This window comes from Mchenga conophoros, linkage group LG10, assembly GCF_057382185.1.
Source record: "Mchenga conophoros isolate Kocher_MC1m ecotype Shallow Benthic linkage group LG10, M_conophoros_male_GT1.1, whole genome shotgun sequence".
NCBI lineage: Eukaryota > Metazoa > Chordata > Actinopteri > Cichliformes > Cichlidae > Mchenga > Mchenga conophoros.
The window spans coordinates 36213526-36228379 of NC_140535.1; the positions used below are offsets into that span (position 1 = coordinate 36213526).

The 14854-nt window shown below is 45.6% G+C and overlaps 2 protein-coding genes across 5 annotated transcripts in view; one reads left to right on the forward strand and one right to left on the reverse strand.

Moving 5' to 3' along the window:
* apbb3 (amyloid beta (A4) precursor protein-binding, family B, member 3) overlaps window positions 1–6001 on the reverse strand; it is a 10507-nt gene extending 4506 nt beyond the window's left edge. For 2 of the 3 annotated variants that reach the window (XM_085290049.1, XM_085290047.1), the window contains exons 1-4: window positions 5648–6001; window positions 516–679; window positions 374–432; window positions 1–40 (exon numbers count right to left, since the gene is read on the reverse strand). The exon at window positions 1–40 is cut by the window's left edge and continues 9 nt beyond it. In XM_085290049.1, the coding sequence (XP_085146175.1) occupies window positions 1–40; window positions 374–432; window positions 516–679; window positions 5648–5696 (312 nt within the window). In that variant the 5' untranslated portion in view covers window positions 5697–6001. The remainder of the gene's footprint in view (window positions 41–373; window positions 433–515; window positions 680–5647) is intronic. The other variant, XM_085290048.1, reaches the window with a different exon arrangement.
* A 1856-nt stretch (window positions 6002–7857) lies between these two features.
* sra1 (steroid receptor RNA activator 1) lies at window positions 7858–14441 on the forward strand. Of its 2 annotated transcripts, none has more exons than XM_085290074.1 (6): window positions 7858–8147; window positions 9824–9937; window positions 10832–10918; window positions 10989–11152; window positions 13544–13652; window positions 13721–14441. In XM_085290074.1, the coding sequence occupies exons 1-6, from the start codon at window positions 8123–8125 to the stop codon at window positions 14062–14064; spliced, it is 843 nt and encodes a 280-aa protein (XP_085146200.1). In that variant the 5' UTR covers window positions 7858–8122; the 3' UTR covers window positions 14065–14441. The 2 variants fall into 2 exon arrangements, with proteins under 2 accessions (XP_085146200.1, XP_085146199.1); XM_085290073.1 differs by having other exon boundaries at window positions 7858–8067.
* The last annotated feature ends 413 nt before the right edge of the window (window positions 14442–14854 follow it).

Genomic DNA, 14854 nt, shown 5'->3' on the forward strand with positions numbered 1-14854 from the left:
GGGGTCGTGGTTGGTGAGGTCATCTTCGTGCCACGAAGACCTGAGAAACAAAAACAGTATCACCTGCACAGGTGTAGAGTGCAAACAGCAGGTCCTCATGATTACAAGGATCAGTGTGTCCTCATAAGTCTGCAGAACTACAGTGAGGACCAGGGTCGGGGTCCAGGACACACCTGTGGGGATGTTTGTAACCAGTGGGGACAGCTGTGACGGGACTTCAGCTGTACGAGGACGTGTTTACAGTGAGGATGTGTGTCCACTGTGAGGACGTTTAGTCGTCATTCTTTAAAGGACAGCTGAGTGTCCTGGACCTGGACACCTTTAAGCTGTCATGGTGGGAACACATCACCCATACTGCACATGTATGTGTTACCTGTCCTCAGGTGGTCCTTCTGTCTCCTTGTTGGAGCTCTGCTGTCCAGCCTCCTCCTGCTGAGACACCACAGAAGAAGAAAAGCCTGAGGTGACCGGGTCAATCTGAGCAGGTTTACTGGAGCAGGTCTGCTTCTTCTCACCTGGGCATCGAGCAGCTGCGGTGTCCCTGTAAGACGGGGATGTTGCCACTGGGTGGCGCCGGTGGGAACGTGCCAGTAGTACGTTCCCGTGGAGTCTTTGATGGTTCTCCAGCCAGAGGGAAGGTCTGGGTCCAGCAGCAGGTTCTGGTCTGTCCAGATGTTGTCTGCAGGGACACAAAGCAGGTAAATGTGAACTGTTTAAAAGATGGAGCAAGCTTCTGTCTCTGAGAACATGGGCGGGGCTTAAACCTGCATTCAATCACCAGTGGGCGATGTGTGTGGTTCCTGTTCTGTTCATGAGTCGCTCTATCACACGTGTGATAGACTGGAGCATCGACAGGAGCACGCTCATTGGCTGACAAACTGTGATCGACTGATTAGCCAATGAATGTGCGCCTTCACATTTAGACCCTTTTGTATTGTCTATATCAGTAAGTATTTTTAACAGCGCCCCCTGCAGGTCACAGCAGTGGATGTAGCTGGCAACCGCAGCCGGCTGCATCGGATCGTCAAAGCAGCTGCCGACACCATCGAACATCTCTGCCTCTGCTGCATCTTTCACAAACGCTGCATCAGTCAGGCCTCCTGCATCCTGCGTGACCCCTCACACGACTCTTTTCTCCTCCCTCCCATACGGCAGACGCTGTTGCAGCACCGGGGCCGATCCTGCAGACTGCGGGACAGCAGCTGAACTCACCACAGGCTCCTCCCCCCCACACACACACACACAAACTGTAAACTGACTCTATTGGACGCCACAGACCACTGCTGGATGCTGCTCTCCTGCTTATGTTGATCACTTTGTTTCACACTGTGAAGCTGCTACGTTGGTCATTCTAAACAAAGTCACTTTAAATCTCAATTGTAAATTTTAGACTGTTATTAACCCTTTTACCTCAAAGTGTACATTTACTCCCCTTTATATTTTTAGATTTATTCTTATTCTTCCTATATGTTGTTCTTGTGCTCTGTATGGAACGTCGTCTCGTCTCCATATACCGAACTGTACATGGCAGAGATGACAATAAAGTTTACTCTGAGTTTGAAAACACTCGTTGAAGATTTTACAAAATCTTAAATATTCTTAAATTATTTTAGTCTTCTGTTTAAACCAACTAGCACCCTGTGATGATGATGATGATGATGATGAGTGTTACTCCATCCATAAATGCGAGTCAGGGTTCAAATAAAGCACTAGCCAAAGTAATCCCATTACTGCACTCATCTCTAATCGTGTCGTCAAACTTCTTTCAGATGTGAAAATGTTCAAATGTTCTGAACTCAGAGTTCAGACAAACTCATTTTGTGTGCAGCTGAAACATGCTGCTCACTGTCAGCTCCAGCTTTGAGTCCACAAACTGAGCTCAGACATCCATCACCTCACAGCTGCTTTAACCTGCGTCCACATATGTGCACATCACATTTTGGGTTATTTAGACCAAAATACTCAATTTTGCTCTACAAGGGCCTGATGTCCACTTACGAGGACATTATGCTGCTACTGTACTATCAAAATTTTAAACAAATATCCTCATTTTTCCTTAAAAACAAAAATCAGGTAATTCTTTGTTTTTACATTCATCAGGTCCCAATCAGCCCAAATATCAAAGAGAGATTAAAAATGCTGCTGTGGAAGAGTTCGGGTCGTATGGGGTTAAAGCACCGCTCTGCCCATCATCAGATCAGGTATCGATCCCGGGACATCAGCACTGCTGTCTGCTGCAGAGGACACGTCCATGCACGCGCAGTCACCGCTGACACATCACAACTGCATCGGTTCACTTTGAAAGCAACGGCACTTACAATCATTTTAAATTCAATGAAGTGAGCGGTTGCATTTCTGTATAGACACATTCAGCAGCTCACGTTTAATGAAAGCGTCCTTTTAAAGGCAGCTGAACGCTCTGTGATTGGCTGCTCTCTGCACTGAGTCAGCGATGTTCAGATGTGCGTCCGTGGATCTGAAACGTTTTCTCAGGCGGATTCTGAACGAGCTGCTTCTCTGGTTCCCTGCAGGGTCCTGGGTGGTTCTGGAGAATCCTGAGCCTGAACATAAGTCTGTATGTTTCTATGAGCTGTGCCCCGAGCACGGACACGTCCACCACCTTGTGTCCTTCAGGCCTCCTGCTCTGCTCTCACACTGCTGACTCTCTGAGCTCTGAATCTTCCTGTTTTATTCCTGATATCTCTGTAAAAACTACAACAGGAGAGGCCGGCGGTGATCGGAGGTCACGCTGCGTTAGAGGAAGAGAGGAAACCGGAGAAGCTGTGAATAATTAATAAGCGCTCCGAGACACCAGACGCTGAATGGGCTGATTAAAAGACAACGATACGATCAGCCTGAGACGGGGAGGCGGGGCCATGCTGCTGACCAGCAGAGCTGCGGCCTGAAAGTCGTTCCCACAGCAGAGCACTGATTGTGTCAGACGACAGTTACCTGTGATGGGGAGCTTATACACACTGAGACGCTTACATTCAGTCATGTGGGGGATTTAATATTCCTGGTATATAATCACACGTGTTTCAGATTAAGATGAAAGTTTAAAGTCACGCTCATCCAAACCTTGATTTTAGTCTGTTTCCCCAAACAGAGAGAGACGCCTGCTGAGCATGAACTAAAGGTTTGTCTCATAAATGTTCATGTTGAAGCTGAACGTTGAGCTTCTGCTGGTTCAGGACTGAGACGGCACCAACGACTGAGATACGAATATAAGAAATACTTTGATTATCCCGTGTTTGGGAAGCTTCCTTTACAATAATAATAATAATAATAATAATAATAATAATAATAATAAGAGAGACTCCATCTGTTGGTCAAAGTTACAAATTTTTGTTATTTTTTTTCTTTTTGTTTGTTTTTTCAAGAAAAAATCCGCCTTAGCTTTTTATTCATTTTCTAATCTGTATTTGGGACATTATTTTGTACATGTGTGACCCGGCTGTTTTAAATGGTATGAATAATAGAAATGAATGATGTACCGCGTTACGTATTTAAAATACAAAATATGAGTAACTGTATTCCGTTACAGTTGCCGTTTAAAAAGGTGGTATTCAGAATACAGTTACTTTGTTGAAATAAATGGATTACACGGTACTTCCTGTTTCATATGTTCGGCTATGCCCTCTCTGTTTTTGGTTTCCACGCCCCAAACAAAACTAGGCTCTAATGTCTGTGTCTCAATCTCGCGGCCGCATGATGATAAGAAGGAATAAGTTATTCACAAAAATGATTTAATATGAAGGCAACAGGCAGAGTGTTACGGGCATCGCCCTAAAGCAGCGGTCCCCAAGCCCCGGGCCTCGGACCGGTATCGGTCCGTGAGTCGTTTGGTACCGGGCCGCGAGAGTTGAGGCTCAGGTGTGAAATATGTGGTTTTCAGGGTTTTATCGGTTTTCAGCGTTATTTTGTTATCGTTTTTATCGGTCTTTTCACGTGTGTTATGAATAAATCTTCTTTTTTTCGGTACCGGTACTAGTTTCATGTTGTTGTATTTATCCGCGACACCTTAAAGGCCGGTCCATGAAAATAATGTCGGGCATAAACCGGCCCGTGGCGCAAAAAAGGTTGGAGACCGCTGCCCTAAAGCATGTAGCCTGATGGGCAGCGTAGCCCGTGCTGCAGGGAGGATGGACCCGTGATGTGTCTGTGAGCGAGGAGGGAGAAAAAGGAAAAGTAGGAGCTGTCACCGAGCAGAAACGGGAGCTGGAAGCATGTAAATATAATAATAACCACTGCAGCCAAACAGAGAGCCTGACGAGCCCAGTTGTAAGTAAGCTGTTAAGACTCGACTGTACGCCGTGTTCGTGTTTTCCTCTGAAACAATAAGCTCCGTTGCAGCAGCCTTTCAACGCCTCTCTCTGTCTCTGCTAGCAAAGTTGACCCAGACAACAAAGTAAAGCTAGTTTTCAGCTACGAGCCGACACGAACCCGACGTATCAGCCAGAGGTCCCTTTACTACGGTTCAGAGCCGCGGACCTGTTTTTTATACGCGAGGAATAGTTTTCTATACGAGATCGCTGCAAAAAGTGCAGCCTTACCTAATGTAAAAAAGCATGATAATATAATAAGTAATCCAAAGTATTCAGAATACGTTACTCTCATTGAGTAACGTAACGGAATATGTTACAAAATACTTTTTGGATTATGTAATCTGTAATCTGTAGTGGAATACATTTCAAAAGTAACCTTCCCAACGCTGCATATATATGAGAAACATGGCAGCTCTGAGTCTGGTCCAGCCCTGGATACAAACAGCTGACTTCACAGGCTGTGACCTGAGCGTCCTGTGTACCGACTGCAGCGGAGCTTTAGCTCATAATGACCCTTTAAAGACGAGTGATGGAGGACAAACACCACCGTCCTTCTGTAGACTTTGTTGTGTCCCTCTGTGTTTTCCTGTCCCTCTCTAATGTTTTGGGCCTGATGAGGACCCCGAACACCAGAAGGTCAGTCAGTTAGCCAGTGAAGCTAACAAACAATAAAAACACTGAAGACTATTTCTGCTTATTCTGTTACTTTTCCTCCAATCAGCACTCATATGCTGGTTAGCTGGAAGACTTAAAGTGAGCATTTAGGTTATATATCCAAATGCTTCGCTCCGTGTAGCCACGTACCTGCACAAACAAACTCTAGAGCCAGGCTAGGGCTAACACATGGTATCATGCTAACAGACCCCAAATAACAACAACAACAAATGTTCTTAAATATCTGTGAACCTGTGTACCCCCTCTCTGCGTCCAGTAATATTTCTGTTTATATTTATACATTTGACAGCTTAACGTTGACTACAGTGATGGCTGTGCTGACAGATCTGCTGCAGCTGGATAATCCACGTTGACAGTAACTGTGTGAAAGGTGCACCTGCTGGCTACATACATGATGTACTGACACAGACTGAAGCTAAAGCTCTAAGGTTCAATCATGACAACATGCTAACACAACGAACATAAGCTAACAAGTTCAGAATCATGAGTCTGTGTCAGAGCAGTGAAGCTAAAAGGTCAGAGGTCATGAGATTATGCTAACAGGCTGCAGTTTCATTTTTGTGGACAAACACGTTAGCAGGTCCTGGTTAGGCAGCAGCATCACCAGGACCCCTGTTTGCATGTATGTGTGATTGTGTGTGTCTTACCATCATAGTTGACTATAATGATGGCCAACATGTAGTCCTTGCCCATCATGGCTCCGCCCTCCAATACGTGTGTTCCAATCAGCTGATCACCAACACACACATACACACGGGCCCAGAGGACGGTTGTTAACGTCTTCTCCCGTTCGCCTCTCTCTCTCTCTGTCTGTCTTTCTCAGTGTCTCTCGTTCCTCCGGCTGTCGCTCTCTCCGACGACACCATCAGTCTTCTTCTTCTCCTCCTTTGTGCTTGCCCAGCGTTTGTTTCTCCCTCTCTCTCCCTCCTCTCTGCCTGATAAACGATGCTGCTTGTCCTCCTCTCCTCCCTGTCCTCCCTCTCCCTGACTCTCCTCCTCCTGCTGATGTCATCACTCCCCTCCCTCTCCTATCTCACCCTTCACTGTAAAAAACTCAGTGTTACTACTGTGGTCGCGTTCACATAATGTCTGGTAAACAGTCAACTCGAGGCACTTCATATTGTACAGTAGACCCTACAATAACACATACAGAGAAAAACCCAACAATCATATGACCCCCAATGAGCAGCACTTTGGTGACAGTGGGAAGGAAAAACTCCCTTTTAACAGGAAGAAACCCCCGACAGAACCAGGCTCATGGAGGGGCGGGGCCATCTGCTGTGATTGGTTGGGGTGAGAGAAGGAAGACAGGATAAAGACATGCTGTGGAAGAGAGACAGAGATTAATACTCCTCCAGATTTGGAGGTCTGATTCTCATTCCCACTGTTTCACACTCGGCTGCAAACCGTTCCAGTGCGAGCTGGAGGCCAGCACTCCATGAAGCCAACAGAACCACATTTTTTACAAAAAAACAAAGAAGAGACTCTGAGACCACCCAGTGAAGCCTTCAGACACTTCGCTACGCCTAGACGTTCTGTCCATAAAAGTTATGAAGAGAATCGATGACAGAGGGCAGCTCTGGCTGAGTGCAACACCCACTGGAAACCAGTCTGACTTATTGCCGACTACGCGGACCAAGGTTGTATTAGGATGGCATGGCCTGCTTCAGAGACAGGGATGATAAATATGAACAAGTATCTCTGCCTGGTTTTAGACATCCAGCAGTTAATGTCATCAGTGCAGCTGACAGAGGTCACATCATAAGATCATCTGCACGGAACAACAGGAGATGTTGTGGTTCGTTATGATTGTACCAAGTGGGAGCATGTACAGGCTAAAGAGCAGTGGACCGAGGACAGAACCCTGAGGGACCCCTGACTGGAGTGTGATTACTTTGACCGTTAGATATGGTGACAGGCAATTCATTTTGTTTGTTTTCAAATCATTTGCTGAGAAATGAAAGATTATAAATGATTAATTATCAGTGGCTCTAAGAGGTGTGACACAGATGTGACAGGTTGGTGGGGTCGAGTACAGAGACTGTAACTGATGAGGAACTTCAGGTGAGAAAGTTTAAAAATGGTCTTGTGGAGTTGAACCTCTATTTCCTGGATCAAAGTTTCACTTTTCACTTCACTAACGGGAGCACGATACACGGTTATTAGTTTGACTTTCACAATAAAATACTCCAGAGATCAACTAATGACTGCATCCAGGTTCATTAGTTTGTTTACAGTCTCGCTCTCTCTTTATTTCAGGCTCACTGCGTGTCTCACTACGTCATCATATCTGTGACACAGCGGCCACGTGTCCCGGAAATGTTTGTAATGTTGGGCGTTCGTGAAGCTCGAGACATTTCAAGATACAGAACCATTTCCTTTTCAAAGTAAAAGCCTTAACATTACATGTAAGAACATGTTTAAACGCAACACTATAATCGTTTATTTTATTTTCTAGTTTCTGGGCTTTTACTAACATTTATAAATTATTAACTCTAAAAAGTCATCTTGTTTCTTTGTTTGCTTGTCATAATCAGAAAACATGTATATTTACTCACTTAAGTAACTCAGTTATTGTATAATATTATTGTTAAATGTTATATTTTTATTATTTTTATCATAGGTTATTATTTTATATGCAGCAATTTATTTTATTCCAATAATTCAGTGGTGACAGAAGAGTTTTCTCTGCTTTTGCACATCTATCTCTCCTTGAACAAGAAAAAATACATATAAAAATGCATATCCTTTCTAATATTGGTCTGTGTAAATGCTATAATATTTATTCAGAGTGATATTAGAAAAATATAAAATAAATAAACGTTTCAAGAAACTTTTATTTTGAAGCTGGACCGGAAACCGTTCCCCGTGTAGTCTGACCCGGGCCCGGCGTGTCCCGTCCACAGCAGGACTCTGTGTCGGTTTACTTTAAGTTTAATTTGGACCAAAGTTGCCCCGAAGCTTCGGTCCCTGTTTAGCTCGGTGGATTAGCCTCCCGGTTAGCTTAGCCCAGCTTCCCGCCGCTGCTCTCTGGACTCCAACATGGAGGACATGTACGTTAAACCCGGTGAGTTTCCTCCTCCCGGCACAGAGCGGCTCTGCCTCCATGAAGAAGGACATTAATGTTAATGAACGGCGTCGTGCCCGGTAACGATCTGCTCTCCTCTCATCGTCTATTAACAGAACACAGTGACGAACTTCATTCACAAATCTGTGAATTTAACGTTTTTAGGACTACAGGCAGTAAATAAATAGCGTGTAAACATAATCTGTGTCAGGTGCCAGTTATTGGGTTGTTATTCGACATTCGGCCAGCAAACAATCCATAAAATAGAAATGGAGGGTTAGTGTTTTATTTAACGGTAACGGGCTGTTGCGACTTGTATGAGTACGTGTAAGGTTACATTTGAATTTATGTCTGATTTAAACATGCCGTTTGTAGCTGATTTCTCTATGAGTGGAGTCTTCGTGTTCAGAATGATGAACCGGAGTTTGGTTGGACTGGCTGGACACGTAAATGAGTCCGCCTGCTCAGCTGGAACAGAATCACCTGAGAGCCAGGTAGTACCGGACTGCAATCACGTGGTCAGCTGACTCCGAAGGGAGTCTGTGTTTATCTAACATCAGAGACACCGCGCGTGGAAAGAAAGACGAGACGAACCTCATTCAAAAACTTGTTAGTTTTACATTTCGCGGAAGCTTCAGCCAGCTAACACACACCTGGTACCTGTAAATGTTAGTGTTTCTTAATCCTGAGTGTATTTAGGTTCGGCTCACGAGTCATGCACCAGATGATCATCATCCAGGTGCAAACAGGAGTTTCATTTGATGTTTCCACAAACTGAAAGTCCTGATCAGGTTATAGCGGAAATCACGTGATCAGTGACGGCTCGATAAACGACCTGACTGACCTCCTTGTGTTTACACACACGTGGACAACGTTAGTGTTGCTGTTTTTAGATTCCAGAGCTGCTTTCATTGATCAGTTATTGATTACGAGGCATCAGATGGTGTGTTTCTGTCTGACTGATGAGGGTCATTGATCACATGAACAGCTTCAGCCATCTGTCACAGGGCAAACTGGGGTATTGATCCCAGTGTGCTTTAAATTAGAGGATGGATCATGTGACCAGTGAGGGGATCAATAATCAGTCACATCTGAGTCACAGTAACGAATCTCCACAATCCACCTCCTGCGTGATGTGGGTCCATGAACCTCACACCATCTCACCTTTACCTGAAACGTCCCAGGTGGAAGGACCACGTCTTTATCTGAGTTCTGCAGACTGTCAGGTCCCTGCCGTCAGCAGTGTTCTCAAAAATAGAAACGCTCTTTGCTGTTGTTCAGACTCCATTTTTAATTCCATTAAGTAGAAAATCGTGGGGCGATCGTGGCTCAAGAGTTGGGAGTTCGTCTTGTAATCGGAAGGTTGCCGGTTCGAGCCCCGGCTCGGACGGTCTCTGTCGTTGTGTCCTTGGGCAAGACACTTCACCCGTTGCTTACTGGTGGTGGTCAGAGGGCCCGGTGGCGCCAGTGTCCGGCAGCCTCGCCTCTGTCAGTGCGCCCCAGGGTGGCTGTGGCTACAATGTAGCTGCCATCACCAGTGTGTGAATGAGTGTGTGGATGTGTGGACGTGTAAAGCGCTTTGGGGTCCTTAAGGACGAGTAAAGCGCTATATAAGTACAGGCCATTTTACCAAAATTCTGTGAGCTCGGCCCTTCAGGAAGCATTTGTACGGGGAGCAGTGGAGCAGACGTGACTGCGTGCAGCTCTTACTGAGGAACGTTTAGAGCTGGTTTAAAACTCCCAACTCTTTGAGCAGGTAACCAGGAGCGGGGCTGGAACGACCCCCCTCAGTTCTCCTATGGCCTTCAGGTGGCCCACGGACCACAGAGGAACCTCCTCAACAAGAGACCGCCTCCAGCGCTGACCTCAGGTACGAACAGTAGTGATGTGTCGCTCGATAATGAAACGGCTCTTATTGGGAGCCGTGTTTCTTTTTTTTTTCCTCGCACTTTTTTTCGCTTCACGCCGCACGTGAGCCTTGTGTTTGCGGTGAGCAGAGGGGGGAGGGGCGGCAGTTACACTCACAGTAGCACAGGAACAGAGCGGGAGGGAGAGAGAGAGCCGGGGGCAACAACAGACAACATGGTGACATTAGAAAGGTAGAAAAGAAGCAACATCTGGACCCATTTCAGCTTTACTGACAACACAAAGGCAGAGTGTGAGTCTGCAAGAAGATGCTGTCGCACAGAGCTGCACAAACAACCTGCAACCTGACAACTGTCCACCCATCAGTGCAGGGGGAGATCAAACAGTCAGCTGAGTGTGATATTAATGAAGGTGCCAGTGTGTCTACACCACCACAACCCTGAACCAACCCAGAGCTCTGAGAGCGTTTGCAGAAGTCTGACCCAGCAAGACACGACTCGGCTGATAAAGACCTGCAGACATGACCGCACTTGATTTCCAACTATTTTCAGTTGCTGATGTTTAAGGATTCAGAAAGTTTGTTCACTGAATCCTGTGAATGCACTTCCAAACAATCCTGCCTGCATGACGGAGAACGTGCATCTGCGCTTTGTTTTGCATATTTTCATTTATATTGTGTTGTGTTGTTAAGTAGTTAATAGCAGAATTGTAAATAGTTGGTTTTTGTATTTTATAATCTATGTTTTACATTTTATGGAGTGAATCAGTATTTCATTTTGTCCATAATTTTATGTTGTTGTTGATAATAAATTGATTCAAGCAATAAAACAAACAGTCAGCTGATCCACCTGCTGCTAAGAACTACAACCAGATACTTAATAATGACCTTCACCTATAGGTGCAGGAGCCCCACCTGCAGCCCCTCCCTCCTCCAACCCTCTCGCACCACCTCCCTGTGCTGTAGCTCCGCCTCTACTCAACCCAGGTAAGAAAGGTTTGTAATGAGATGTGGTGAGTTTACACCTGACAGCTGAGACATTTGTGGTTTCTCCCAGCTGGACCCCCACCTGGTGCTGTGGCCACGCCCCCTCCTCCTCATCTGGGGCAAATGAGGACTAAGAGAGAGGCTGCGATCAGCCAATCAGAGAGTGAGCCTGAAGTTGAGGGCGTGATGTCGGTGCTGAACGGAGCGCTCGCTGCCTGCAGACGCGCTGTGAAAGTGAGTTCAAAATATGACGTCATTCAGGGGTAAAACCGCAAAGGATTCTGGGAACTCGTGGCAAGCGGTACTAGCGCACGCAGGCTTTCACATGAAAACAGTCACAGCGATAAAAAGAAACACAAAATGGCAAGAAGCCGTTGTATTATTAACTGCAGTAGCCGGTCGCATGACAGCCACGGGAAGCCGACGAGTAAAGAGATCGTTGTTAACGGATTACGTCGTTGAAGAGAAATTGTTCGAGCCATGTTTCCGAAGTAACAAAGAGCCACGGATGGTCTGGATTGCAGCCATTCAAAGAGCAAATATAACGTCCCAGAACTCTCACAGGTTAGTCTGCTCCAAGCATTTACACACAGCTCAGTCTGCTGTTGTAGCAGTGATTCTTGAGAGAAGGGACAAAACATGTCGGGCAGATAAAAGACAAACCAAGGCAATGTTTATACAACAAAACTATGATTTTGTCTTCAAACAATTATATGTAAATATGTTTTTGAAAAATCAAAAAATATATTTTAGAAAATTAAAACCTGTTTTGTCCCTAATCTCAGGAATCACTGGTAGTTAATGCGTCATTTTCATAACATAATTGGTGATATAGGTTACAAGCAAGTCTGGCGCTGAACAGAAATTGTGGCGCTATGCTCCTTTATTTATTGTGTTTATTGTGCATAAATAGTGAATTGTCCTGACACAATATTGTGTTTCGCTTCTGTTATCATGGTACATTGACAAAAACATATACTTTTATTCACAGGATAAAACAGTTGTTTTGTATCACTAATTGCCCAGTACGATTACAACATACAGTATTATTGTCACTGCTACATTTCTGTGATGAACCAGAAATTATTTCCACTACTAATTAATTACCGTTGAGCTCAAAGGTTATATTAATAAACGGTTAAGGAATGTGTATTTATGACGACGATTTGTGAGACTGGTAAACTTACCTTTGTTCGTACGATGGTCTTTCGTTCTACACGGTGCATTTCAAGGTCCTGCACCCATCCGTCGGTAAACTGTACCTGGGCTTGTTGCAGTGACCTGAAGTTACTAAACTTCCTGAATGTATGCACTCACTCCAAGAACCGTGTAATTATAAATATGAGCGTGGTGAAAGTTGGGCAGCACGCTGACGTCTTTTGTCCCTCTGTGTGCTCGTAAGGGTCTAACACTTTCGCTCCTTTGATTTTTTCCTCGTATCTTTTCTTTGACTTTTCATCAAGTCTGTCTTTGTACGGACCGGCATTGTTCTCCTTCGTTTTGTACATTCCTTTTTGGGGGGAAAAGAAAACGCAAGAAGGTTTTGGAACCAGAGAATGAACGTTTTGCGGTGCTGCAAACGCTGGCGTTTGATGCAGTACTTGGATTGTTTTGCCACGAGTACCCGTCATGCAATGCGCGAAAGTCACGTGGTCTGTCAATCTCTATATATTACATCAGCAGGGGGCACCACCACGTTGCAGTGAATGTTACTGTAGCACAAAGTGACCTTTGACCCTGAGCTGAAACTTTGGCTGTGTCCCAATTCAGGGTCTGCAGCCTTAACGGTCCTCAAGGGCCACCCACTCAAAGACCGCTAAGGCCGGAAGTGCGAGGCTTGTGAAACGGGACGGTCTAGCCTCCGTCGCGCTGCCCAGGTTGCCTAGCAACCATGATACTAACTGGAAACGTTTCACACAGCTTTGTTTGACAGAGATGAAGGAGAACGTGTTTTGTTCGTTTGTTTCTACACGAGCTCTGTGTGGTTTAATGAGGCTGAGACCACACGACTGTCAAACATGATTCCTGTGCTGAACAGTCGTTTAAGATTAGCTAGTAATTAACAATTAGCTGCTGTTGTTCATGAGACTAAAGTCATCTCACTGTGGTAATGTAAATATAATATGGCCAATATTATAGTTATTATATTAATCATTATTAGTTATTACAGCAGTGAGCTTGAACTCTGGGTCAAAGATTCAAGTTGCATTTATTTATTTGTCCTGTCACCTTAAATCTTCACTCAAAGACAAGTACCTGTGACAGTGTATATGCAGATGTTTTATATATAAGAGACAAATGTTGTTCTGTCTACACCGCCACATCCTTGAAATTCAGGGAAATGAAGGACGTGTTTGAGGCTGCATTTCGAGCAGCCTTCGAATTGGGACAGCCTTCGTCGCTGTGACGTAATCGTCCTTAAAATGCGGCCTTTAAGGCTGCAGACGCTGAGTTGGGACACAGCCATTATCTTCATCAGAGAAATAACCAGATGTTTCAAATCACCTCTGAGCGTCAGTCTCACCTGCAGTACCAGGTTGGGCCACCGAGAGGCCAACGAGTCATTTCCTTTTCTGTTAACACAAAAATGTGTTTAACTCAGAGCGACCTTTGACCTGTGTGCAGGCTCAGGTGTGTAATGAAGTGGCAAAGCGCCTTCACCTGATGGAGGACAGCTGGAGGTCGGGTAGACTGAGCCTGCCTGTCAGGAGGCGCATGGACACCCTGTCTGCAGGTAAGGTGTCTCACTGCACACCTGTGTGATCGCACACCTGTGTGATCACTCGTCTGTTTGTCTCTCAGAGTTACAGAAGGGTCGCTGGGACGCGGCTGATGACATCCATCGCTCTCTTATGGTTGACCATGTGACTGAGGTTAGCCAATGGATGGTTGGTGTCAAACGACTCATTGCTGAAACCCGAAATCTGAGTCCAGAACTGCTAGAACCACTTCAGAAAGTGAGAGGGCCGGTCGAGGACTCCGCAGAACCTGTCCGAGAACCGGTCAAGGAACCTGGAGAACTCCAGCAGTCTTTACAACTAGTCCAGAAGGAGGAAGAACCAGACTCAGCAGAACCAGCCCAGAACCCCGTAGAACCAGTCCAAGACCCCGTAGAACCAGTCCAGGACCCCGTCTCGGAGTCCTAACTGTTCAGGACTCCTCTCTTGACAAACTCTGGCGCTTTCACCAGGATTTGCTGCTTTAATTCTCACCATCATGTACTTAAAACACTCTGGACTTTGGCCACTCCCAGCGGCTAAGCCTGGTAATCTTGGTATCTTGGGATTTTGAACTTAATCTTCCTGGACTGTATTGGGAACTTTGGACCGTAAACGAAGTTGCCCCTGATTCTGCTGCTGAAGCTCCTCCCCCCACTGTAGCACCCTGCCATGGTTTTGTTTCTCTGGCATCTTTCTGGGCTCGAGTCCAGCCCAGTGAAACCTGGTTTCAGGATGAGTGTTTGGTCCTGATCAGGTGGATCCTGTTTCTGTCTGATGTGAGAATAAATCTGGTTTCTGTCCTCGATTTGTGTCCGCCTCTTTAATGCTCAATGACTGACTGTTTCCTGATCCAGAACCACCGACATCGGGTATAAAAGTGTCATTAGTTTCTAAGTTTAGGACTGAGCTCAGTCACCCACCCGTGGAGGTCCTCGGTCACCTGGGTCATGGTGAGACTACCTGAGGTAGGTTCTTGAAGATATTTAACCCGTCCTCTGAAAGGCTTCTTCAGTTCTAAACGCTGGTGGTCCCACGTTACCCGGGTCCCACCTGGCCCCAGGTATGTCACCACCCTGTCAGAGGAAAGGTCAAACATCTTCAGAGTCCACAGGACAGCTGAGGTTTGTTAGGACTGTGTTTACTGTCACATGTAATCCAAAAATGGCATTAAAGATCACCTCCAACTAACCAATCAGATCTCTGGAAAATGATATAA

What these genes read in the sequence shown, in the direction of transcription:
- sra1 (XM_085290074.1), top strand. Translation starts at nt 8,123, where the DNA reads ATGTTAATGAACGGCGTCGTGCCCG. An exon ending in AATGAACGGCGTCGTGCCCG is followed by an intron (nt 8,148 to 9,823) that starts GTAACGATCTGC and finishes CTCTTTGAGCAG; the next exon opens with GTAACCAGGAGCGGGGCTGG. An exon ending in GCCTCCAGCGCTGACCTCAG is followed by an intron (nt 9,938 to 10,831) that starts GTACGAACAGTA and finishes CTTCACCTATAG; the next exon opens with GTGCAGGAGCCCCACCTGCA.